Source organism: Symphalangus syndactylus, chromosome 5 (genome assembly GCF_028878055.3).
Source record: "Symphalangus syndactylus isolate Jambi chromosome 5, NHGRI_mSymSyn1-v2.1_pri, whole genome shotgun sequence".
NCBI lineage: Eukaryota > Metazoa > Chordata > Mammalia > Primates > Hylobatidae > Symphalangus > Symphalangus syndactylus.
The window spans coordinates 90,868,693-90,895,720 of record NC_072427.2 but is presented as its reverse complement, the minus strand read 5'-3'; the positions used below and the strand labels follow the sequence as shown (position 1 = coordinate 90,895,720).

General features: G+C 41.7%; 1 protein-coding gene across 6 annotated transcripts in view; it reads right to left on the bottom strand.

The window, feature by feature from the left end:
• Positions 1–26,846, bottom strand: part of LCA5L (lebercilin LCA5 like) — a 36,581-nt gene extending 9,735 nt beyond the window's left edge. The window contains exons 1-7 of one of the 6 annotated variants that reach the window (XM_063640592.1): positions 26,516–26,839; positions 25,224–25,289; positions 15,903–16,166; positions 14,951–15,303; positions 14,584–14,685; positions 8,103–8,617; positions 5,597–5,734 (exon numbers count right to left, since the gene is read on the bottom strand). In XM_063640592.1, the coding sequence (XP_063496662.1) occupies positions 5,597–5,734; positions 8,103–8,617; positions 14,584–14,685; positions 14,951–15,272 (1,077 nt within the window). In that variant the 5' untranslated portion in view covers positions 15,273–15,303; positions 15,903–16,166; positions 25,224–25,289; positions 26,516–26,839. Of the gene's footprint in view, positions 1–5,596; positions 5,735–8,072; positions 8,618–14,583; positions 14,686–14,950; positions 15,304–15,902; positions 16,167–25,223; positions 25,290–26,515 lie in introns of those variants that run through there. The other 5 variants (XM_063640590.1, XM_063640591.1, XM_055279723.2 and 2 more) reach the window with 5 other exon arrangements.
• Positions 26,847–27,028: the final 182 nt, after the last annotated feature.

Below are 27,028 nucleotides of genomic sequence, written 5' to 3'. Positions count from 1 at the left end.
CATGAGCCCATGAACCGGCTTCACTAATGAACAACTCATGTCCTGTTTCCCACTCTCTCTGACCCCACTCCCCAGCCCTGGCTTATTTGAAGCAAATCTAGACCTCTAATAATTTATTTCAGTATCTGTAGCAAAAAAGGGTATCCCTTTTAAAACCTAACTGCAGTATCTTCATTCCACTTCCCCCAGTCAATAATTCCTTCACATAATCAAATATCCAGTTTGTTTAACATTTTCCCCATTTTCTATAATTTTTAAAAGGTTTGTTTGAATTAGAATCTAAACAAGGTTCAAAACACTGCGACTGATTAATATATCTCTTACTGTCTTTTAATCTGTAGATTCTCACTCTCACCTCTTATTTTTTCTGCTTTGCTACTTAATCGTAGAAATGGGGGTATCTGTAATGCAGCTTCCTACAGTGTCACGCTGCTGACTGCATCCCATCCTGAGCATGTTCCTCTCCCCTCTTCTTTTTTCAATTGGTAGGTAGAGCCCAGTCTGTAACTAGGTTTAGGTTCGGTTTGTTGGCATGAGTAGGTGGTGGTGTGTACCTCTGTCAGGAAGTGCATATCTCTTTTGTGATACTAGGAGCCACTGATGATCATTGATTAGAGCCACTAATTCATTAGGAGTTTCCAAAATAGTGGTAATTCTAATCCTGTCATTCCTTCTTCATTGTTGAGTGGAATGCTTTTATAAGGAGGATCTTACCCCCTAACAGATGATTTGGTTACTCTGAGGAGTTGTTCATACAGGAAAGGTAAAAATGTTTGCTTCTTGTCCTCTACTGACCAGTCTTCAAGACAGCATGCTGTTCCCTAGTATCCTCCACAAGTGACTCATCGCTGAGGTGTTTAGTTTTTTAAGTATCATTATGAACTGCGGATTCATTTGATAAGTTTTAATCCGGGCAGTTATCTTTATTGATCCTCAAATATCCCCATCTTTGGCCAGTAAGAATCTATTCTAGATGGGCCTGAGTCCTTTTGATACTACCCTAATGGTCCTTAATAGTTTCTTTGCTTTTGTATGACAATATGTTCCAGGCTCATCTAGTGTATTTCCTGCACCAGACCTAGAATTTTTTTAGGGATCCTTGGTTTGTTTCAGTGGGATATGGAACTTACAGACCATAATCTGGGTGCTGGGCGTATTCATTGCTCCTGGTTACTCTGAGAATATTGTACACTTTTACTTTAGATCAAAATCAGGACTATAGGATTTTTATTTTACTCTATCTTACTTCTGTATTTTTTTTTTGTCTATCCCCCAAATCTCAGTTCTCAATGACAACACCATAATCTATCAGGAGCTTTATCCCGTAAGATATACACAACATTCTCAAAACAACAACATCAACATCATTACCAACTATATCATTACTAAACAGTGTAAGATTTTTTTGTAAAGTTATTTGTGTCCTTACAGTGTATCTCACTGGCCATATGCAATGACATGTGTTTTAAGTCACTTGGAATGGCTTCCTTCTGTGGCTTTGTGCCACCAATAGGATACAGTCAGCGTTCCCTGTCCGCAGGTTCTGCATCCCACGGTTACAAAGGGCTAACTGTATACACATTTGGGTTCATCTGCATTTTTCTTCGGATATTTAGGGATAGCTTTTTATTTTTGAGACAGAGTCTCGCTCTGTCGCCCAGGCTGGAGTGCAATGGCACGATCTTAGCTCACTGCAACCTCTGCCTCCTGGGTTCAAGCATTTCTCCTGCCCCAGCCTCCTGAGTAGCTGGGATTACAGGCGCACACCACCACACCTGGCTACTTTTTTTATTTTTGTATTTTTGTAGAGATGGGGTTTCACCATGTTGGCCAGGCTGGTCTTGAACTCCTGACCTCAGGTGATCCACCCACCTCGACCTCCCAAAGTGCTGGGATTACAGGCATGAGCCACCATACCCAGCTGCTTTTTAATTTTTCTTACATTTAATTCTGCTTCATACTTATGGAAATATTTTCTTGGTTCCACAAAGATATTCATGAAATGTAGGTTCTAGAGCTGTCCTTTCTACTCTATTCTCTCTTTTTCTGCTGTTATCCTATTACTGGTTTCTTTTTTAAATGTAGGCAAATATGTGGATATATTTCTATTGCTTCCTTTATCTTAAATAGGATTGTATTAGTCCTTTTTCAGGCTGCTGATAAAGACATAACTGAGACTAGGTAATTTATAAGGGACAGAGGTTTAATGGACTCACAGTTCCACATGGCTGGGGAGGCCTCACAATCATGGTTGAAGACAAAGGAAGAGCAAAGGGACTTCTTACGTGGCAGTGAGCAACAGAGGACTTGTGCAAGGGAGCTTCTTTTTATATATTTATTTAATTTTTTTATTTTTTATTTTTTTTTGAGATGGAGTCTTGCTCTGTCCCCCAGGCTGGAGTGCGATGGTGTGATCTCCACTCACTGCAAGCTCCGCCTCCCGAGTTCACACCATTCTCCTGCCTCAGCCTCCCAAGTAGCTGGGACTACAGGCGCCCCCCACCATGCCTGGTTAATTTTTTGTATTTTTTAGTAGAGACGGGGTTTCACTGTGTTTGCCAGGACTGTCTTGATCTCCTGACCTCGTGATCTGCCCGCCTTGGCCTCCCAAAGTGCTGGGATTACAGGTGTTAGCCACCGCGCCCAGTTTCTTTTTATAAAACCATCAGATCTCGTGAGACTTATTCACTATCACAAGAACAGCACGGGAAAGACCTGCCCCTATGATCTAATTACCTCCCACTGGGTCCCTCCCGTGACATGTGGGAATTGTGGGAGCTACAATGCAAGATGAGATTTGGGTGGGGACACAGCCAAACCATATCAAGGATATTACAGTTCGTCTGCCTTCCTTTCTTCACTTACCAGTGTATCCTAGAGATTATTCCATAGTAGTACCTCAAGATTCTTCATTGCTGTTTACAGATATATAGATATCCATTGTGTGGAGGTACATTTAATTTTCTTTTTAAAAATAAATTTGGATCTTACTGTATATGGAATTTTCTATCTTTTCATTAAGCATTTCATTAAGTATTAAGCATTTCTCTGTTAAAAATGGTTATTTTTATTTTATTTTACTTTTTAATTTTTTTGAGATGGGGCCTCACTCTGTCACCCAGGGTGGAGTGCAGTGGCACAATCTTGGCTCACTGCAAACTCCGCCTCCTAGGTTCAAGCAATTCTCCTGCTTCAGCCTCCCGATAATGGGATTACAGGCATGCATCACCATGCCAAGCTAATTTTTGTATTTTTAGTAGAGACGGGGTTTCACCATGTTGGTCAGGCTGGTCTCGAACTCCCAACCTCAGGTGATCCGCCCGCCTCGGCCTCCCAAAGTGCTGGGATTACAGGTGTGAGCCACCATGCCTGGCCAGAAGTGGTTTTTTAATGGCTGCATATTATTCATATTCATATGTCTGCATGAGGAAGCACAAAATTTATTTTAAAATTCCCCAATTGTGTCTCCATATGTGTGTGTGTTTGCTGTGACCAGGGGATCTTGAAGTCTCTTCTGTTAGATTTCTCAGCTAGCTGCAATAGCCATGCCTATGTTCTGTGTATTCTTTTTGAAGTTTCCTGGAACTCCACAGAAAAAAGGAAAAGAACTCTTTTTTCTTCTTTACAAAGGGAATATTTTCTTTCTTTCATCCTCCAAATCCCAGTTCTCAATGATACCAACATAATTCATCAGATGAATTATCCAACTCGTCCAGCTCCGCCCCAACTCCTCGCCCCCCACTATTCTTCTTCTGTCTCTGAGTGATCTCAAGGCTCCTGGGAAATCTAAATTGCCTACTTGTCATAAAAAAGTTAAAGATCAGGCTGGGTGTGGTGACTCACACCTGTAATCCTAACACTTTGGGAGGCCAAGGCAGGAGGATTGCTTGAGCCCAGGAGTTTGAGACCAGCCTGGGCAACACAGCAAGAACCCGTCTCTACAAAAATTTTAAAAATTAGCTGGGTATGGTGGCATGTACCTGTGATTCCAGCTACTTGGGAGGCCAAGGTGGGAAGATCGCTTTAGCCCAGGAGTTTGAGGCTGCAGTGAGCCATGATGGTGCCACTGCATTCTAGTCTGGGCAACAGAGCAAGACCCTGTCTCAAAAAAAAAAAAAAAAAAAAAAGGAAAGAAAGGGAAATTATTGATATGGTGCTAAATTTCTTATGTTAATATCCTAGCCCCCATAGTGATACTTTTACGACGTGGGCCTTTTGGGAGGTGATTAGGTCACAAGGGCAGAATCCTTGTAAATGGGATTAGTGCCCTGTAAAAGAGGCCTAAAAGAGCTCATTTTTGCTTTCCTTAAAAATAAAAAAAGTTAAAGATCCTTGTCTTAAAGAATCAAGCTTAAGATTTATTAGTTGAGGCTTGAAACAGCGTGTTTCTTTTTTTTTTTTTTTTTTTTGAGACAGAGTCTCGCTCTGTCGCCCGGGCTGGAGTGCAGTGGCGCAATCTCGGCTCACTGCAAGCTCCGCCTCCCGGGTTCACGCCATTCTCCTGCCTCAGCCTCCGAGTAGCTGGGACTACAGGCGCCCGCCACCGCGCCCGGCTAATTTTTTTTTTTTTTTGTATTTTTTAGTAGAGACGGGGTTTCACCGTGGTCTCGATCTCCTGACCTCGTGATCCGCCCGCCTCGGCCTCCCAAAGTGCTGGGATTACAAGCGTGAGCCACCGCGCCCGGCCAACAGCGTGTTTCTTAAGCATCTTATCTAAATTGTTGGATATTTTACCAATCTTGAAGGCAGAAAGATAGCAAAAAGCTTGACAAAATATTTTAAAAATTCTTATTTTTAAAGCAGTATACATATTTTTAAAAGACAGTTTTTCAAACACATTTGTAAGTAAAACTAAGATAAATTTATGAGTCATTAAAATTTATCTTAAACATTATATGTTTTTAAACGTTAATTTTGAGTTACATTAAAATGTTAACAAACGCTATATTACTTAATGTGATGAAATAAGAATGGTAACAAGCCTTGTTAATGAATAGAGTTTATATTTTTCTAATCACAGTACACATTCACCAAGCTGTTAACTCATTCTAATAACTGCAGATCCTCTATCTGTTCATATGATTGTAGAGAAAATATCTGAGATATTCATGAAGTTACATAATTTAGGCCAGGTGCAGTGGCTCACACCTGTAATCCCAGCACTATGGGAGACCAAGGCAGGCAGATCACTTGAGCCCAGGAGTTCAAGACCAGCCTGGCCAACACAGTGAAAGCCCATCTCTACTAAAAATAACAAAAATTAGCCAAGCGTGGTGTTGCATGCCTGTACTCCCAGCTACTCAGGAGGTTGAGATAAGAGAATCACTTGAACCTGGGAGGCGGAGGCTGCAGTGAGCCGAGATCATGCCACTGCACTCCAGCCTGGGTGACAAAGCAAGACTCTATCTCAAAAAAAAAAAAAAAAAAAAAAAGATAAACAGAACTGTGGATGGGGGCCCAGGCCCCCTGCAAAGGGGAGAGGAGCCTTATATATGTATGTAAAATAAAAAATCACTTAAAGATATAATAGACATAAATAGCTCATATATTTTGGGAAACAGGATTTCATTCTTACATTTTGTTTTAAGAGAAATACCTTAAGTTTTTGTTGAAGGTGTTTTACTTCCACCTGCAGAGTCTTGGTAGCTGTTTGAGCTGCTAAAGTCTTCCGAGTCTCAATAGCCAGCTGCCGGCTAAAGGCTCTGCTGTTCAACCTCAGTTGTTTTTCCAAGCTCTGAAAACAGTATATATTATAACTATTCTGCAACCAAGTTAGTATATTAAAAACTTCAATTATCATGGCACTAACTACATTTATGAAAAGTGCACATCTTCAATACAATTTTAGTGAATGGCTTATATAGGGGACATATATTAGAATGAAGTATAACCGAAAGCCCCCAAATCCCAGATCCCAGCTCTAGCGAACAAATATCACGTTTTGAGCCTGTTTTTTACATACTCTAAAATTTGATTTAAAATTTTTTTTTTTTTTCTAAGTTGGAGTCTCACTCTATTGCCCAGGCTGGAATGCAGTGGTGCGATCTAGGCTCACTGCGACCTCCATCTCCTGGGTTCAAGTGATTCTCCTGCCTCAGCCCCTGGGTAGCTGGGTTTACAGATGCATACCACCACGCCTGGATAATTTTTGTATTTTTAGTAGAGACAGGGTTTTGCTGTGTTGGCCAGGCTGGTCTCAAACTCCTGGCCCACCTTGGCCTCCCAAAGTGCTGGGATTACAGGCGTGAGGCCACTGTGCCCTGCCCGATTTAAAAATTCTGACCAGATCCAGAAAATCAGTAGACATCATGGATGGGCATTCCCAGACAACAGAAACTGAATATTATAAAAGGGACTCAAACCACCACATCCATCCACACTGATGGACTATAAGACAATGAAATGACTGATTTAACTCAATAACCATCCATAAACATATTCATCTGCTCTCTGGAATGACAACTATTTTATTGGAGAATTGTTAGATCTGGACTTGACAGAAAGCTTACCAAAAGGACCATTTTTCTTTGTTTTAACATAAAGTAGGACCTCCTCCTAAATTATAACAGCAGTACTTTCCCAAACAGGAAAAGTGGAAGACATGGAAAGCTAAAAGGGGAAAGAATCACTAAAAATACCACTTCCTAAAACATTAATGTTAAAGAAATAACATGTTTTGGTCCACAAAACAGTTTTCCTCCACTAAATGCCTACAACCAAACAGAAATTTCTCATACTTGGTAAGTGCTTTTTGTATCAAAGAAAATAGTCATGGAATTTGTTTTGGTTTTATGTATAGATATAAAAACATGAACTATTTAGATACATATATAAAAATAGATTTGCTTTTGCATGACAGACATAGGCTAAGATGAATACAATATTACCTAAAAGGCCCAATAATATCACTTTGGTATACAAGAGTGAAAAATGAGGTTGCTTATTATTTTCTGTAGATCACATATCAATTTCATGTGAAAAAAAATTTATTGGAAAATAGAGAATTTTAACAACAGAAGAAATAACTGAGATAAAAACGTGGAGGAAATGAACCTGATATTTACTTACTTCAAGATCATAGAAAATACTTGTGTTTCAGCATCAAATATTACAGAATTAAATCCTAAATTAATTCTATTTATGTTTATGTCCATACAGACTCAAACTAGCTAATGTAAGATATGCAGGAGAATTCTTAATATAGTATCAATGCCTTCTCCCAAGTCATCCCTTATAATGAAATCCCCAGGCATTTGACAACCATGTGCTGTTGAGGAAAATCAATCCAGTCATCTGTTTAATTATTTTAATTCCTTTTCCTTCCCTACTACCAGGAACATGATCTGGGAAAAACTGATATTTTGAAAATAACTACAAATGTCTGTGTGGTAATGCCTGGCCAAAATGGTGAGGGAGAATACAAAAGGCACTGAACGGATGCACTGAGGTTTTTAGGGAAGTAGCCTTTTAATCAACAGTTTAAGGTAGAGGGTTGACTTCAAAGAGAGGTTTCACATAACACAATGCAATCTTTTAGCACAGGGAAAAAGTCCCTTAGCACTGCAGCTGTACTCTCTTAGAGAATGGTCATTTCCAGATAAACCAGCCCAGCCACAGAGTGAACTCATGTGCACTGGTCATTTCCAGATAAACTAGCCCAGCCACAGAGTGAACGCTTGTGTACTGGTCATTTCCAGATAAACTAGCCCAGCCACAGAGTGAACGCTTGTGTACCGGTCATTTCCAGATAAACTAGCCCAGCCACAGAGTGAACTTGTGTGCAATGGTCATTTCCGCATAAACTAGCCCAGCCACAGAGTGAATGCCTGTGCAATGGTCATTTCTAGATAAACCAGTCCAGCCACAGAGTGAACTCTTGTGCACTGCAACAGATGAACATTTCTAGTTTGAGCTGCTTCTGTTTTTCCTTCAAACCACTCCCTTTCCGTGCCCTCTATTAGACAACATAATTATTTAGTGTAGCACGCCAAGCGAAGCAGTTAGTAATGCTTTGTTACAGAGGGGGCGCATCCATGATTAATTCACACCCTCTCTCTATTAACTTTGGAATCTTAAACTGTCTGGGCCCCTGAAATACAGACCTGTATTTTTTTGTCATTTGCGTCCATTTTTGTTGTGATAATAGATAATTTATGAGTGAGTTCTTCCCTTTCTGCAAGGTTTTTGTCTTCAGAAAGTTTCTGCAGTGCCTGCAAGGTATCTTTAGTCTTCAGTAACTGGCTGTCAGTTTCTCTAAGTTTCCTGGATACAGTTCTTTCCTTTTCCTGGGATATCCTAAGTAGTTGCCTTAAATTTTTTACTTCATTCTGATGTTTAGCCATAATTTGAGGTAGATTATTTTGTGAATTCTCATATTTTCCTATAGCTTTCAAATGCCTAAGCTGAAGTTGTTTCAAAAATTGGTTTTCTGTAAGGATGGCTTCCAATTTATGATGTATATCAGCTAATTCATTTTTCAGTCCTTTAATTTTATGAAGCCTTGCTGAGAGTATTCGATGAGCCATAGCATCTCTTCCTTGGGCAATCATATGGATTTGAGAATTAAAGAGTGATGCATTCCAGGTGTGCTTTTTTTCAACTGAGATTTCCTTCTGGCCTGTGTAAGCAGATAATCCAGTTTATTACTAGTAATATATAAAGATATGCAAATATGCACATATGCATAATCTCCCTCCCATGCCCCCATGCACACACACCACACACATACACACAAGCATAAGTGTAACTAGAAGGGGAAAAAACTAACATTTAATGAATACCCATGCTTTAGGCTAGGTACGTTATATATAACTATCTCATTTAATACAATTCTTTAAGATCAGTTGTAATATATTTTATAGCTGGAGATTTTATGTCATTTGTCCAAGGTTACATAGCCACGAAGTGACACAGAATGGATTGAAAACCAGGTCTTCTTTGACTCTAAAATCTGTACTTAGATTTCTATTATAACAGCTAGACTAAAAGCTGTGATAATAGGCCAGGTGCAGTGGCTCATGTCTGTAATCTCTGCACTTCGGGAGGCTGCAGTGGGAGGACTGCTTGAGGACAGGAGTTTGAGACCAGCCTGATCAACAGAGTAAGATCCCATCTCTACAACAAAATTTTTTTTAATGTTTATTTTTTTTTGAGACGGAGTCTCCCTCTGTTGCCCAGTCTGGAGTGTAGTGGCGCAACCTTGGCTCACTGCAACCTCTGCATCCTGGGTTCAAGCGATTCTCCTGCCTCAGCCTCCCGAGTAGCTGGGATTACAGGCATCTGCCACTATGCCCTGCTAATTTTTGTATTTTTAGTAGAGACGGAGTTTCACCATGGTGGCCAGGCTGGTCTCCAACTCCTGACCCTCAAGTGATCCACCCTCCTTGGCCTCCCAAAGTGCTGGGATTACAGGCGGGAGCCACTGTGCCCGGCCCCTACAAAATTTTGAAAAGTAGCCTAACGTGGTGGCACATCCCTATAGTCCTAGCTCCTCAGGAAGCCTTGGCGGGAGGATCCCTTGAGCCCAGGAGTTTGGGGCTGCAGTGAGCTATGATTGCACCACTGCATTCCAGCCTGGGTGACAAAGTGAGACCCTGTCTCAAAAACAAACAAACAAACAAACCCCATGACAATAGCTGAAATTTACTAAGTGCTTATCATATGTCAGGCATTAAACTAAATGCTTTCTGTAGATTATCTGATGTAATCCTTTCAACAGTATGTTATGGGTAATTAGAGTGTAACATGAGAGCCCAATGTAAAGAACTTATATATTCAAAATGACCCTCAAAAGGTCATCAAATTGCATCTAAGAGTCTATCTATTTATACAGATACCGATTTTCCATCTCTCAATAAATCCAACAGTTAATTTTTGCTGTTACTTTGGTTGGGCACCAAATGAAGTAACTGGCATCTGTTCAGGGGTCTATCTTAAACAAAAAGTCTCTAAAAATTATCACAGTTAGCACCAAGCTTACCTAATTGAATTTGAGTATGTTAAATACATGTGTAAATCACTGTACTATTATCCCATTTTAAAGATAAACATACTGAAGCTTCGGGATGTCCCTTGTCAATGAGCACACAGCTAGGAAGTGGTGAGACAGAGCCCACTGTCTATGTGCCTATGCTAGTGCCCCACAGGTGTGTGCATTTGTAGGATATAGAGGTATATGTATGCGTGCACCTGTGTATGTAAATATATATGTGGTGTGCAAGTGTACATATTCATATATCTAGATTCGGAGAAGGAGAAATTGAAACTGGATTCTAAACTCTAAAAATGTCTGATCCTCATTCTGGAGAGAGAAGGACACTTAGTGGCCAATGTCACCGAAGTCCTAACCTTAAACTACTGGTCCAAGTGTGGACACATCTGAGATGTGGCTTAATATGTCTGCTCCAGGTGGTGGGAAAGACAATTCTACCTGTGACAGAAACAATGAACCAAGGGAGCCAAAGCATGCTTTCTGGGGATAAAGCATTTGAATCATAACTATGAAAGAACTCATAGATTATACAACACAGTATCACATCAATAACTGGTGGCCTGTCTTTGCAATTATGCCTTCAAGTGTATTTATTTTCCCATGGTTTAGTAGGGGCTATGGCTGAGTATTAAGTATTTTAGAATAGGCTTCTGAGCACACTAAGTGGAAAGCAGAGCAGGCCAGCCTCTAGGACATCTACTAGAAGGCCTGTAAAGAGGTGTCTGTGGTTTTGTTGAGGCCGTACATTTTAATACTCTGGGCACTGGCTAGGGAAGCTCTAGACCCAGGCCATATGGATCAGGCTGGTTTAAAATAGGGGTGGGCGAGGACTGACATGTTCTACACTATGGCCAGCATGACTGAACCTGACCCCCAACTTGTAATATCTTCCAGCTCTTAGGTGCTCTGACCCTGGAGGAGAGAGGGATTTCACTGAGATGAGAAGGATGCGTGATGGGCTCCACAGGCACTGGAGGCTTATATTCCCCTCTCATGCCATGCTCAAGTGACGGGAGGGCAGAGGCATGAGAGGGTGCTAAGGGACTAAACGCCATGGCCACAGGAGCTCTGGCCAAGGCCCCAGGAGTCAAGAAGTGCACAGAGGGCATGGATGCGTTGGAAAGGGGAGGTGCTGGCCTTTTAAAGATCATATGGCTTGGACAAGGAACATGTAAGTGGTAAAAATGAAGGGCAGAGGCTCCTCCCCCAGTATTCTTCTTTGTGTAAGGCCCTTTCCATGTCCCTGCCCCCTCATATTCCCTTATTCCCCAAACGTGTCTGAGATTGACTTTCCTGTCTACCCTAGTGAGTGGGCAGGGAGGACAAGCCAGGTTTGTTGGCTTCAGAAGGGTAAGTACACCACTTGCATTTGAGGGGTATGTAACAAATTCATACTGTATCCATCACGCATACTTGTATAACTATAAAGGCTATGGAAAACTGGAATAGGGTGTAATCCTTAATGATTTTATATCTCATTATCCTAACCCACACATAAGAATGGTATAATTTATAATTTCAATCATGTTTCACAAGTAATAGAAGCAGATTTAGCTGAATGACTATTCTTAAGATAACTAAGTTTTAAACCACTGAATTAAAACATTCACTCAAGTTAACTTAATTCACCACAAACATAAATTTAAGTCCATAGTTGCCAAAACGGCATCTGCACATTATGTATAATGATGTATGCTCTTGTCAACAGTTCTAAGAATGTCCCCATGCTCACTTCACCCACAAACAGGCCTGTCTGTCTTCCTTCCCAGTCTGTCTCCCCAGGCCCACTTCTTCCTCAAACCCTTACTTTAGAAGCTCTCCTGTCCTCCTTGGTCCATGCTGTTTCCTCCTCCTCTCCCTCCTGGCCTCATCCTAGTTCCCTCTCCTGTCATTGTCCCCTTCGGTCTCACCGTCCCATTCTATCCCCGTGCTCCTCCACACCTTCACTCCAGCTCTGCTTCTGACATACGGAGTGGGGGGTCCACACTATATTTTACCCTAAAAAAGATGAACCCATTTTCTCCACGGACCAGGGTGAAGAAGAGGTTCAAAGGAGGAGCCTTTCCCCTTCCTGTTCTCGGTAGTTTCCACTGTTAGCCTGCTAGAGAAGGTGTCTCTTCAACACTACCTTAGGTTGTCCACCTATACCTGACCAAGGACAAAAGGGCAAAAGGTGTTCCAAGCATTTGAATGTGGTAAGTTAACTTCTTTTTTTTTTGCCTACTAATGTCTTGAATGACCATGACATGTTTTTGGCATTGTATTGACAAAGAAAATCCATCAAGGAAGCAATTTTAACAGGATACGTAACTGAAAGAGTTCTGAAAGGGCATTTTCTAGAAAAGAAGGATAATCTTTGAAAAGCAAATTGTATAACTATATTGCTTGCTATTTACAATGATTTAAGTAAATCTCCAATGTTTGACCAAAGCAAAAATTCTATTAAATTGAAGACCTCATTTCATATTCATAATTTTCCCCATGAAATGTCTTTCTGCCATGAAATTTGCTTTCATCAATTTTCTAAGATGGGAATTGAAAATAGTCTCTGATGTTACTGTTCATTGGTGAATTCTGAATCTCTATTGGTGCTTCCTCATCCAGCATTACCTGCCCTTAGGGTCAGAGAGCTACTTTTAATTGAACATTTGCTTGAGAAGGGGCTGTACTGGCTAAAACTTAATAAGACTCTTTGCTTTGGGTTAGAATTATATGGCACCAGGGTGGAAGAAATTATTTGCTGCTGCAAACACTGGCAAAACATGAACTGGGGAATAAAAGAAAAAGATCAGGAAATACTTTATTGTTCTGTGACAAAGCTTGAGGTTGCAATTAGTATTTTATGTTCATCATACGCTGGGCAAGGGTTTCCTGGGACATAAAAATCTGAGTTAAAGATGCATGCAAGATTTATTTAAAATAATTTCAGAGTATTAATATACAAAAGGACACCCAAGTAAGGGCAAACCTTTTACTCTTCTGGATAATGGAATTTGGAATTCTGCTCTCCTGTGAAGTAACTGAATTAATTTAGGTTGCTCTCAATTTATAAACAGGCATCTTGCATAAAGAACTCAATAAGCATTTGTTGAATAAATGAGGAATCAGCTTTAAAAAGCTAAATTATAAGGTACTTAGAACTCGAAATGCAATTTCTGTCTTGTCTTATAAATGCCAACTGCCCTCTTGCATGATCCCACAAAAGCTTACGATCAATATAAAATGTAGTATATAGATTAAAGATCTCTTACCGTAAACCCTTGGAACCAAACTATTTCAGAATTTGGGGGTGGGTTTTAAAGGTGAGTACATATATGGTATTTTCCACAGTTCTCATTGGGGTCTGGAACAACACCCTTTAATGAAACTATATTTTTGCAGTGAAATATAATGACTATTCACACTAAGTGAAATAAGTAAAGATCTGTTTCCTATTAGTTCAAATAAGGTTTTTGTTGCCAAATCAACTTTGATGCCAAGGATATGAAAGATGTTGGGTTTTTGGAGATTTGTAAATTTCAAATATGGATAAGGAATTGTGTGTTTGAGGAATCTAACCATGATGTTCATTTTTGATGGAGTCCAGGCATGAGAGAAGGAGTGGACTTTTCATTTCCTGCCCTGGGCCTTGCCAGTGGAGGTAGGACCCCCAGCTCTCTAGAAAAGTAACATTTAACCTTTTGAGACTCTGGTGAAAGGTACGGGGCCTTCTAGAAAAGTTTATGAACACACATAGACACAAAAAAATGCACAGAATTTCTTGGGGTTCACAGACATGTGTCTTAGATAAAGAATCCCTGTGCTATGGCAGGGGAACTGAAGATTCTGGGTGTTCCAGAAGTGGCACAGAGGGTCCTGGACACAGCTGGAAACAGCAGACTGGGGATGCAAGATGCAGGGTGGACGTGACAGTGGCAGATGTGCCCCCCAAACAGCAGGCCCTTTATTGTCCACCTGTTGACTGAAGTGCTCTGATGGTCAACATGGACAAAAGCTCCAGCTATTTCTATATAAGGAATACTTATGAGCTCAAGATTGCCTAAAATGGGAGGAAGGAATTACAGTCTGGGCAGGGAAGGAGGAAGAAAGGAGATCAAAGATAACACAAGCTAATTCCAATTTGGACAGCTGGGAGTTGATAGAGTTGGTACTTAAAAAATCTACAAAGAGCCGGGCGCGGTGGCTCACGCCTGTAATCCCAGCACTTTCAGAGGCCGAGGCAGGTGGATCACGAGGTCAGGAGATCGAGACCATCCTGGCTAACATGGTGAAACCCCCTTCTCTACAAAAAAATACAAAAAAATTAGCCGGGTGTGGTGGCAGGTGCCTGTAGTCCCAGCTACTCAGGAGGCTGAGGCAGGAGAATGGCGTGAACCCGGGAGGCAGAGCTTGCAGTGAGCTGAGATCGCGCCACTGCACTCCAGCCTGGGTGACAAAGAGCAAGACTCTGTCTCAAAAAAAAAAAAAAATCTACAAAGAAATGACATTATTAACAGCCTTTTGAACCATCTCTGTTTCAAAAGATGCTCTTTGCCAATATGCCTCACCAGACTTGAAGACCATCCTCTTGGGATGCTGAGACAGATACTTACATTTCACTGGTGATTCAAACACTGATACTTCAGCTGAGATGAAAGGCAAGAAGCCAGTGAAATCCAAGTATTGTGGTACTGTGTAACAAGGCCACCTGTTAACTAAAAACAGAACTAACCTCACTAGTAGGATCCAGTAGGGTAAGCCATGAAGGGGATAGGCTTTACATTTGAAGCCTTTCTGTTATTTTATAATTATTCTTAATTTCTCTATTTCCTAATTTCTTCTATAAAAGTTCACCTATAATACACATTTACAATATGGGAAAACAATAAAACTGAGTATGAACCACTTCAAACACTAGTGCAGTAAAATAACATCATTATGACAGAAATTTGGTCTTGCTTGGGAAATTTTACTCCTTACCTTTAGATTGGGAGATTTTAGAAACATTATACTTTTTCTTCTCCTTTTCTTTTACCACAGTCTGCTTTAAATAATTTCTATTAATAGCCTTTTCTGAACAATCACAGAGAAAGTCTTCTGAATAATCATACTGAGAACTTAAACTTCCACAGGAGCACTCAGATCTGCTATAATCAACACTCTTATTGGAAGCATTACTGTTCTGTGAAAAATCGCTTGTGCCTGGGCTTCTCTTGCATTCTGCAGACCTCCTATTGTTTTCTGATGCCACACTGGAGAAATGCTCATCTATATTTGTTTTTGTTAGATCAGCCAAAGACATAGCAAACAACCTAATAAAAGAAAAGTAAAACCTAATAAAATTATTTTTGAATTTATATTTATTGACATTAAAATGAACCTATGCTTTATTTTTTATATATATATATATATATATATTTTTTTTTTTTTTTTAAAGACAGGGTCTCACTCTGTTGCCTAGGTTGGAGTACAGTGGTGTGACCATGGCTTTCTGCAGCCTTGACCTCCTGGGCTCAAGCGATCCTCTCAGCTCAGCCTCTGGAGTAGCTGGGACTACAAGTGTGTGCCGTCATGCCCGGCTAACTTATTATGTTTTGGTAGAAATGGGAGTCTCACTATGTTGCCCAGGCTGGTCTTGAACTCCTGGGCTCAAGTGATCCTCCCACCTCGGTTTCACAAAGTGGTGGGATTACAGGCGTGAGCCACCATGCTCAGCCATGGACACAAACTTTGAATACTTTCAATAAGCCCTTAGTTGTCTAAAGTGATAATTTAAAATGGGAGGAATAGAAAGTCAAATACAAGAAAGACCCCAAATTTATACCCTTAATAAAATTAACATTAGTTACAAAGCAGATGGTTCTGCATTTCTTTATTATGCTACTGCACTGAGGACAATAACACCACAAGTATCTCTTTTATAGCAGCTTACCTCAAAAGCAGATTGAAACAAACAGATCCATCTTCTGAGGTCTTTAAAAGGATTACCTTTTCATTTAATTCTCAATTCTCCTGTTTTATCAAGAAAGCAAAAGAGAATTTAACTGGCATTAGATCCTTTGCAACAGGAATCTAACATCACTTTCTCTACTGAGAGGGTTTTTTTTGAAGTCAGTTTCTGCTTTTTGCTGCATCTGCTTTAATTCTCCAGCCTTCTCTTCTGATGAAATATATTAGGCAGTCCACAATCTCCTCACTACAAGAAATCAAAAGATCTTAGTAATAATTAATATTAGCATTATACTTTAACTAGTGCTCTTACTTTGTACAAACTGCTTTCACATCACCTCATCTTAGCCACCTAGAGGGAATAGGTTCAGACAGGTTAAAAGTTCAGAGACTGTCCCTGTTTTCCAGCTCCAGGGGCAGTGCTTTTTTCATTAAGCATCATGACTGCAACAACACATTGATGGGAGCATTATACGATCCTAAGGCAAAGAATTTCTCTTTCCAGACGCATTCTGCTGTGTAGTGGTGGGCAGAAGCAGATCTTTATTTGTGAACCTTTGCATCTAGATTAAGAAGAATCCAGGCCGGGCATTGTGGCTCACATCTGAAATACCAGCACTTTGGGAGGCTGAGGTGGGTGGATAGCTTGAACTCAGAAGTTCAGGACCAGCCTGGGCAACATGGCGAAACCCTGTCTCTACAAAACAATTACAAAAATTAGTGGGGTGTGGTGGTGCACACTTGTAGTCCTAGCTACTTGGAAGGCTGAAGTGGGATTACTTGAGTCCAGGAGGCAGAGGTTGCAGTGAGCTGTGATCGCGGCACTGCATTCCAGCCTGGGTGACAGGGCCAACTCTGTCTCAAAAAAAAAAAAGAAGAATCCCAGATGTTGGTGTAAGGGATCCTGAAAGACTACAAATGCTCCAGTGTAGCCCTCATAGCCTTGCCTGTCCTTGTCCCCAGGAGCTGTTCCTCCCTGCCCTCTTGCTCATGACCTCAGTCCCTAATTTCCTCCTCACCTATCTTGGTAAATCCAAATGGCTCAAACAATGGTTGCTAATCCGCAAGAAGAATTTGTTTTTTTGGCCAGTTGTTTCTGACTCAAGCTAGAGTTCAGCTGACTTCTGCTAAAGCCCCTCCTTCTTCCTCACTTTAGAACACTCCTTCAACAAGTCTTCTTATGCAGGCAATTTTGGATAAAGGCTTAATTCAAGAGTGTTTTTCATGTTACATTCACAAATTGTCCAGCTACAGCAGTGGGAGGGAGTGTGATGGAGTAGAAGGTGATGGACAATTTGAAGGCAGACAGGCTTGGGTTTGAACTTGGGTCTGCCTGTCACTTAAGTGCTCTTGTCCATCTGTAAAAGGTGAGTGACACCACCAATCCCATAGGGTTGAGAAAGAAAAGAAGCTTATCTGAGGAATGCAACCCGCTTTAAATGACCAGGCCCAAAGAGGCATTGGAATGAGACAGCAGTCACGTCCCCCCATCTCCCCAGCTGAGCTAAGTAATCATTTCTAAGCTGCTTGCTCCGTGGGCTCTGACTGACAACACCAATAGCTATAAATTAACCTAACAATGCCATATGCTGGACACCACAGCTCATACCCTGTGGTTCAAACAACAATCTAATCGCCAATCACTGTTATTTCTGTAGACCAATGAGAATTCCTGAAAAACGACGTTTGCAATTGTCCCTCTCCTGACTTTGTCCTTTTTTCTTTAAAAAATGCAAGCCTCTCACAGAAGACTAAAGTGAGCTTCGATTGTCCCATGTTTGATAAAGCAGAAGACTGGCCATCTTAGTCTCTTAGTTTAATAAAAATTGATGTAACAGGCAAAAAAGAAAAAAAATTCCAATGGAAATCCTGTAGAGCCACATAAGAATAAGCAAGACTATAAATAACTTCACTCTTAATTCTGCCAGATTATACTGTCCCCCAATGAGGCTTTCTAGACTTAGTTGTGAGAAAGGTGGTGGACTGGAAGGTGTTACCGCCCTCCCCACATGGATGTGCAAGTCATAAGCCTCTGTGGATGCTGAGTTGTCCCATTACCTACTGACTGCAGTGGATGTCTGTATTTTGCAGGATCCTTATAGCTAGAAGTAATTGTAGCTTCTTAAAAATGCTTGAAAAATCAAAAAATCTGTCAATGTTTCAGTGAGAAGATCCCTTATTAGCAAAATTATCCACAATCTTTCCTGCTCAATAATTTGCCTAGCCTAACGTCAGGGATCTAGTTTCCTCAGGATGGGCAAAGAGTAGTCTCACTATAAAGACAATTATTTTTTTTTGTTGGTGGAATGGATGAGTAGAAAATGACTGCTACCAATTTTATTTATTTTATTTTCGAGATGGAGTCTCGCTCTGTCGCCAGGCTGGAGTGCAGTGGCATGATCTCGGCTCACTGCAACCTCTGCCTCCCGGGTTCAAGCAATTCTCTTGCCTCAGCCTCCCGAGTAGCTGGGACTATAGGTACGTGCCACCAAGCCCAGCTAATTTTTGTATTTTTAGTAGAGACAGGGTTTCACCATGTTGGCCAGGATGGTCTCGATCTCTTGACCTTGTGATCTGCCTGCCTATAACTGCACTTTTAAGTTGATTAAACTGTTTCAGAAGTCTTCATATTAATATACATATACTACACTTCTCTATTGTTATCAATAAAAAGTGTAGTTTCCACATACAAATTTCTGATTATGTGGTGCATTTTTGAAAAATCCAGGCCTTAAACCAACCACCTAATGTTCTTTCTTTTGAGACGGGGTCTTGCTCTGTTGCCTAGACTGGAGTGCAGTGGTGTGATCACAGCTCACTGCAGACTTGACCTGCTAGGCTCAAGCAGTCCTCCCACCTCAGCCTCTCCCACCTTAGCTATCTCCCTAAAAATAATCTTTTCAATATGCAAAATAAAACGACTTAGAAAATAGATGAAAAATATCCCACTTACTATATCCAAATATTTAAAACATCTAAGTTTACTATGAATAATATGAAGGAAACTTTAAAACTACTGAAATAAAATATTTAAGTGAAGGACGTATTTTGTTCTTATATCAAAAGGACACAGATTATAAAGCTGTAAATTCTCCCTAATTTAATCTACATGATCAATCTATTCTCAGTGAAATACTGAGTAATTTTATGAAATTTGACCAATCGATACAAAATTCATATAGAAAAATAAATATGAAAGAATACAAAGAAATATGAACAAAAATGATGAGAAGGGACTACTTTGATCAGATACTGAGATATAAAGCTACAGTCACTAAAATAGCCTGATACTAATGCTTTGACAGAACAATATACTGGAATAAAGAGTTCAGAAACAGAAACACAAACAAATACATATGGTAACCTAGTGTAAGATAAAGGTAGAGAAAGTGGACTTCAGTAAATGATGAGAGGTAGGCTAGAATCTACCTGGAAATCAAAACAAAAGCAGATTCTTACTGCATTTCTTACACTAAAATGATGGTTAGATGGGTTCAAAATGTAAATGTTTAAAAAATTATTATAAGAAAACACAGAGTGTGGAAAAACATAAAGCCCAGAACCATAAAGGAAACAACTGATAAAAATAACTGCATAAAAATTTTAAAACTTCCTTATAATTAAAAAAATAATAAAGTTCAAAGACATCTTACAAACCGGAAAAAAGATTTTCAATACATATGACAAAAACCTAATTTCCTTAATTTACAGAGACCTCTTAAAATAATCCATTAGTAAAATGGGCAAAAGATATGAACGCATTACAGAATAAGCACATTACAGAAACACAGAAAACCAAGAGTTATATAAAAAGATGTTCGAGCTTACTCATAATGAAATGTAAATTAAAACAATTAGATTCCATTCTTCATCTACCAGAATGGCAAAAATTAAAGAATCAGATAAAACATATTATTGTTATTATAACTGTGATGAATAATAATACTGATAATGCATAGTATAAAAAATAAAGCTTATCTGTGTATGTGTAGATATGTAAAGTTCTCTAAGATACGTTCATTTTCCAATCAATGTCTACGTGTAAAATAAAGAGTTAAATTCTCATTTTTAAGATTTAAGACTTTCATTTGGTACAGTGGTAGGCTGAATAATGGTCCCCTAAGGATGCCCATGTCCTAATCCCTAGAACCTGTGAGTGTTACTATATATAGCAAAAGAGACTTTGCAGATGTGATCAATTTCAGGTCTTGAGGTGGGAAGATTATCCTGAGTTATCCCAGATTATCCATGTGGACCTAATGCAATCACATGGGCCTGTCTAAGAAGGACACAGGAGGGGTCAGAGTGAGAAGGCTCTGTGATCACAGAAGCAGAGTCAGAGGGAGAAGACATGACGCCACTGGCTTTCAAGATGGAAGAAGGGGTCACATGCCACAGAATACAGGCTTTTCTAGAAGTTAGAAAAGGGAAGGGAATGATCCTCCCTTGGATCCTGTAGAAGGAATCAGTCCTGCTGACATCCTAACTTTAGCCCCTTAAGACTCATTTCAGACTTCTGACCTCCAGAGCTCTATTTGAAGCCACTGAGTTTGTGGTAATTTGTTATAGCAGCAATACAGAACTAATACAGGTACCTTGAAAAACATCACAAATTAAAATGAGACTAAAAGCAGGCTATTAAATGCAAATGAACTGCACTGTTATAAATTTGAAGAAGTCAGAGAAGATGGTGAGTTCAAACGTTTTTGGGAAATATCTTAATTGTTCCAGAAACCAGCTTGCTTTACCTTGCCTTGGACTACATCTAGGAACAAGACGACCAACCCGAGATAGCTGGTGGGATTGTTTGCTTTGGAAAAATGAGCTGGAGAAAACAGCCGACCCTCTCAGAAGCACTCCATGAAGATTTTTTTTAAAAGGAGGTGGCTTTCCTGCAGAGGCAGTGGCAGAAGCATGGCTAAAGGCTGAGAAAGCAGAGTGAAGTAGTTGTAAGGGGGAGGAGTGACAAAGAGGTGTCAGGTAGCTGGCAAAGTTAGGAAATTAATTAGAGCTAACAAATTAACTGAAGACATAAGTAAATATATTTAGAATCATGGGGTCAAATTTCTTACTGTCTGAAAGAGGGAAGGCTGGAAAGAACCCTGAAATGTTGGATTAGAATGAGAAATGCCAGGTTCAAATACACACACATACACATATAAGGAGGTATATACAGTTACAGATCTACATGCATATATATCTATAAATGTATGTGTATGCATATATGCATATGTATGTATATGCGTGCGTGTATTTTTCCCCTAACTCTGCTCTCTGAGAGGGCCTAGAATCAACGACACCCCAGAAACAATGAGTACACTGTACCATTCTCCACTAAATACCATTCTCTGCTAAAATGAATTGGGGTTCCTTGGAGAAATGGATGATCCTAAGCCTGAGGCAGGCAAGGAGAAGAAAGGCTGGTGTGTATCAAAAGGGCACAGGAGCCAGCTTTAAGAAGCTCCCACTAGTCAAAGATAGGGCAATTTGAACATCAATACCAATAAGGAGGATACATCAGCCTGAGCAACATAGGAAGATGCCATCTCTATAAAAAACAAAACAAGACAAATTAGCTGGGTGTGGTGGCACACACCTATGGTCCCAGCTACTTGGGAGGCTGAGGCTGCAGTGAATTTGATCATGCCAACACTGTACTCCAGCCCGGACAAGAGTGAGACCCTGTCTCAAAACAAAACAAAACAAAACAAAATGGGATTTACCATGTCAGAGTATCTCTTCCCAACGTACTAATCAAATGCAAAGGGAAAACAGATGGCTGTGGAGAAACCTGGCAGATCCGTGCTTGAACAGGTAATCAAGGTTCATGTTACCAGGGTGGGACAGGTGACATTCACTAGTGTCCATGGGCACTTGAGAAGATCACAGCACCATTTTTGTGGTCTTTCTGCCACAAGCACAGCCTGTCTGGTTAGAAAAAAACATCAGCCGGACCCAAGTTTAGGGTCTTCCTACTGAATGAAAAGCCTGAACTCTATCTAAACTCTTTGACAAAAATGTTAAATGAACAGAAAAGCTCTTCTTTAAGCTTATAAATGTGGTATTATATAGCTAAGATAATCAATATCTTATGGTTTTCAAGAACATTATTTCAAACACTTTATCTACTTTTATGTGTCCCAATTTTTTGCTTCAGAAATTTTGGGAGTCATTCTAAACATTGACAAAGGGAGGTTATGATTCTTAACACTGATTGGCCTGGATGGTGGCTCACACCTGTAATCCTAGCACTTTGAGAGGCCGAGGCGGGCAGAACACTTGGGCCCAGGAGTTTGAGACCAGTCTGGGCAACATGGTGAGACCCTGTTCCTAAAAAAAAAAATTAGCCGGGTGTGACAGTCCCAGCTACTCAGGAGGCTGAGCCCAGGAAGTCAAGGCTGCAGTGATGCAGTGAGCTGTGATCGCACAACTACATTCCAGCCTGAGGGACGGAGTGGGACCCTGTTTCAAAACCAAAAAAAACCAAACGAACAAAACACTGATTGAGAGGCAGTATACTGTGGAAGAAAAAAGGTATGTTCCCAGTTCTGCCAATACAACTAGCTATTAGGCCTCAAATGTCTAAGGCAAGAAATTAGCTGATTTCTCAGTGACATCTAAGGTCCAGTCTAGCACTAAAATCCATAAATGAAATATACCTATATATATCAGCAATTTCAAGTTTATTTGATAACATGAAAATGTGCCACGTTCAAAGTTTGTATGGTTACAGACTAGCTATGCTATGTAGGTTTTGGTAATTTAACAACTTTATATATTTTAGAACAAATGTTTGAATTCACTACCAGACTGACACCCTAGTCACCTTTAGGATAAGAATCCAGGCCTCTCTACTTCCACCAAGTGGTGGCAAATGCAATCTACTGCACTGAGTAAAGGGCTACAAATCTTTACACAAGTATCGGTTTTTAGCTACCCTGACACAACATTCTTTTTAATTTTCAGTGTTTGCCTGATTATTTTTTACTAGGATTTTCATTCTATTTTAATAGAATTGTACTAAAACACACGGCACTTAGTATCTCTTACACATTAGAATGTTCATTTCATTCATTCTTTCAGCACTCATTTGAGTGCTTACTATGTGCCAGGCACTATGTGGGGTGTGGAGATACAATGATGAACACAAACAGCAAATGTTTCTGTTTTTGTGGGCCTTAAGTCAGTAATGAACTCATCATAATAGTGACTGTCCCGAGTGTCTTCAAGGAAGGAGATACAACTCTGTGAAGATAAAGAAACCTGATCCTGACAGCGATCGGGGAAGTTATCCCTGTAGAAGTACTGTCTGAGTTGAGATAGGAAGGGTCAGTGGGAACTAACTAGGCAAGAGAGGATGAGAGAGAGGAGGGAAAAACAATGCACAGAGAGGAAAGAATGCCAAGGCCTGGTGGGTGGAGGAGGCCCATGTGGCTGAAGCCCAGTGAGAAGGGCCAGCGGTTTCAGATGAGTCTTGAGAAGCAGGCGGGGATGAACAGCTGCAGGGCCTTGGGAAGGCATGTTTATGATGTGGATCATTAATCCAAGGGCAATGGGAAGCTGGCTGTAGGCAAGAGGGAGGCGGGGAGGGATGGCATAATCAGCTCTGCCTTCTGAAGAGGTTACTCTGGCTACAGGGTGAAGAATCGAGACAAGCCAGAGGGGATGTGGGGACACCAGCTGGTACAGGACTGCAGCAGGCTGAATGAAGGTAGTTTGGACTTAGGTGTTCACAACAATGAAGAGATGTGAAAGATGCCCAGGAGACAACCTCACCTGGGCTTAAGGATTCACTGGGTGTTGGGGTGTGGTAAGGGTCAAGGAGGAATCCTAGGTACAATGGAAGAGGTCCCAGCTGTGGTTGGGAAGTGGGGTTGTTTGGTTTTGTGCATGTTGAATTGGAGGAGACTGGGTGATATTAAGAAACACCGTCATGCAGCTAGCTGAACCTACGAGTCTCAGCTAGCTGAGAAAAGGTCAAGTTGGAAAAAGGTGGGAGTCAAGAGCACATGGCTGGAACTTAAAAGCTGTGCGTGTGAATCTGTGCCTTGTGCTAGATGAAGGGGCGCAATGGAGAATAAAATGGGAACAGATGCCGAGCTTTGAGAATCTCCAACATTAAGGAGCCTGGGAGAGGAGGGTGAGCCAGAATGGCAGCAGGGAAAGCAGAAGAGTCAGGGGTGGTCACAGAAGCCAAGGGAAGACAGTGTTTGTAGAGTGAAATGGGGGAAGCAGTTTCAAATGCCACTGAGAGACTGAGCAAGATGAGGCCTGAAAATGTCTCATTCCTGTTTTTTGTTTTAGCAGAGATGAAGAGGGAAGCCGGACTGGCTGAGGAGTGAGAGACAAATAATAGAGGCATTGAATATGGCAGTTCTTTAAAGTTTGCCTGTTGAAAGGGATAAGGGATTGGACAATAACTGGAAACTGAAGGGGAACATGGGGGTCAAAGATTCTTTTTTTTCTCTTTTGTGATGGGACACTTGAACATGCTTCAAAACCATGGCAAGGAGCCAGCTGAGATGGAATAGGTGATCATACAGGAGAGGGAATGCGTACCTGACAGGGCAGAGTTTTTGGCAAGTGGAAATGGATGGGATCCAAAGCACGGAGAGGCAGTGGCCTTGGTTAGGAGGAGGAAGGAAGGTAGGAACAGATATAAATAAGGCTTACAGTTTTGGGAGCTGAAGAATGAGGGGATTCCCATGTGACAGCTTCAAGTTTCTCTATGAAGTGACAGCACAAGGGTGTGGTAGGAGATCAAATCTGAGTAAAATGGTCATTTATGAAGTGCAATCTCCTATAGACCCTCAGCTAACTGTGGCAATCCTACTCTTTTACTTTGGTTAACTGGGGTTTTACCTGATGGCAAAAGAGAAAAGATGGGGCTAGGAGTTTAAGAGAGTGGCAAGGGTAGGGCCGGGCGCAGTGGCTCACGCCTGTAATCCCAGCACTTTGGAAGGCCGAAGCAGGCAGATTACCTGAGGTCAGGAGTTTGAGACCAGCCTGGCCAACTCAACAAGGTGAAACCCCGTCTCTACTAAAAATACAAAAATTAGCTGGGCATGGTGGCGCATACCTGTAATCCCAGCTACTCAGGCCGAGGCAAGAGAATTGCTTGAGCCCGGGAGATGGAGGTTGCAGTGAGCCGAGATCGTGCCACTGCACTCCAGCCTGGCCGACAGAGTGAGACTCTGTCTCAAAAAAAAAAAAAAAAAAAAAAAAAGAGATTGGCTAGGGACCTTAGCTCCTTGAGGGCAGGGACCTGTCACATTGATCGCGGTATCAGCACCCAGGTACTTACTATTCAAAATGATCACCATACGGGTATCATTTGTCTGCATCTCAGTTTGCCTCTTTTGGTGCTTCTCTAAAAAATAAAAAAGGAAGAGCTTAAACTCCTACATGATTCCTGTCTTTGCGCTGGGAAGAAGGCTCTGGGTTCTTTTGTTCTTCAGGACAGTCCCTTGTAAAGCTCTTGCCATAGTTCTGTTCCAGGGGCACTGTCATATTTATACCTAACAAAGCTAAGGGGTGTCTTTACATTTTTAGCTTGTTAGCAGGATGCTTATATGGCCTTGTTGACCCGGTTTAAAAGTTGCAATTTGCAAAATACATACTGAAAATACTGCACTTTTATCTATGGAAGTTGTAATTTATATAAGGAAATTGTAATTTATATAATCCCTTAAAAAACTTATTCATACGAAATGACAGAGAACGGGGAAATAGCATTAAGACTGTCATGCTCAAGTGGGGGAGCGGCAGGCTCAGGGAAACCAATTAGGAAGCAAGTAAAATAATCCAGGCACCAGATGATGGGGGCCTGGACCAAGGTGGTGACAGTGGCGGTTGAGAGAAATGGTGGAATTGTGAATCTATTCTGGGTGCATTTTGAAGGCAGTGCTGAGAGACTGAAGGTGAGGAAGAGAAAAACAAGACTCAAGCAGGATGCAAGACTCGGGCAACTGGAGGATGGAATTTCCAGCAACTATGATGGGTTAAGATTGTGGGAGGACAGGCTTGGCTTGGGGAATTAGTGAGAGCTATTTTGGACGAGCTGTTTGAGACGCCGTAGACAGGCAGCTGAATGCAGGGGTCTAGTGTTCAGGGGAGGGGCGAGGGCTGGGAATGCACACTTGGGGCCCACTGGCATTCAGATAGGCTCTGAGTACAGGAGACTGGATGAGTTCATCTAGGGATTGAGTGTAGACAGAAAAAAGGCTCAAGCTCACATTCAGCCGTGAAAAAAACTGGTCTCTGAAAAAAGTTAACTATTGGCTTAATGTGGCAACGAAACGTTAACACGCTGAGGGGAGGGTGTGGATAAAGCGCCCCGAGGCTGGGTGAGTAGGGGACAAACACAGACCGAGAAAACATCTCAAAAGATTTAGATTCCTACGAGATAGGGAGATGCCAGCGCTGTTAGAAAGAAAAACTAATCCAAAGCAAAACAGCAAGTAAACAGAGGCAAAATCGCAGGTCAGATAGAAGATTCAGATAGAAAAACCCCAAAGTTCCCTCGGTGGGGCGGCAGTAAGATCGGCCTCCGCCCCCTCGCCAGACCCAGGCGCGGCCCCGGGCGCGCTCGGTCACCTCGGCCCAGGCTGTCCCCCTGCCCAGCGGGCCTGAGAGTACGTGTGTCGCCGGGGCGCCCGGTCACTGCAGAGCCGGGGTAGCTGTTCCTTGGCAGACAGCGCCGCGAGGAGGAAACGGCTGGGTGCCAGCGAGGCAGGCAGGGGCGAGGACTGAGTGACCGGCGATACCGGAAGCCCAGAAAGAGCGTAACAGGCGGGTCCGGAAGGGACCAGCGCTGGGGCTGTAACAGGGCAACCGGCCGCGGGGTACGACGGCGGCAGCAGAGCGGTTACCTGCTCCGCGCTGTTCCCGCGACTGCGCCAATCCTGCAGCGCCGGCGCATCGCCATGGAAACCCGCGCGCGGGGCCTCCTGGGAAGCGCCGGCCAGCGGGGGCTCGGAGTGCGCATGCGCACTCGGGCAGCAGTCGCCGCAGCGGGGAGGGGCGTCCTGGGCCTGGAGGTCAGTGTGGCCTCGCGTTTGTCTTCGGTGGCTGGAAGTGAGTTGCTTGTATAGACGTCTGTAAACGAGC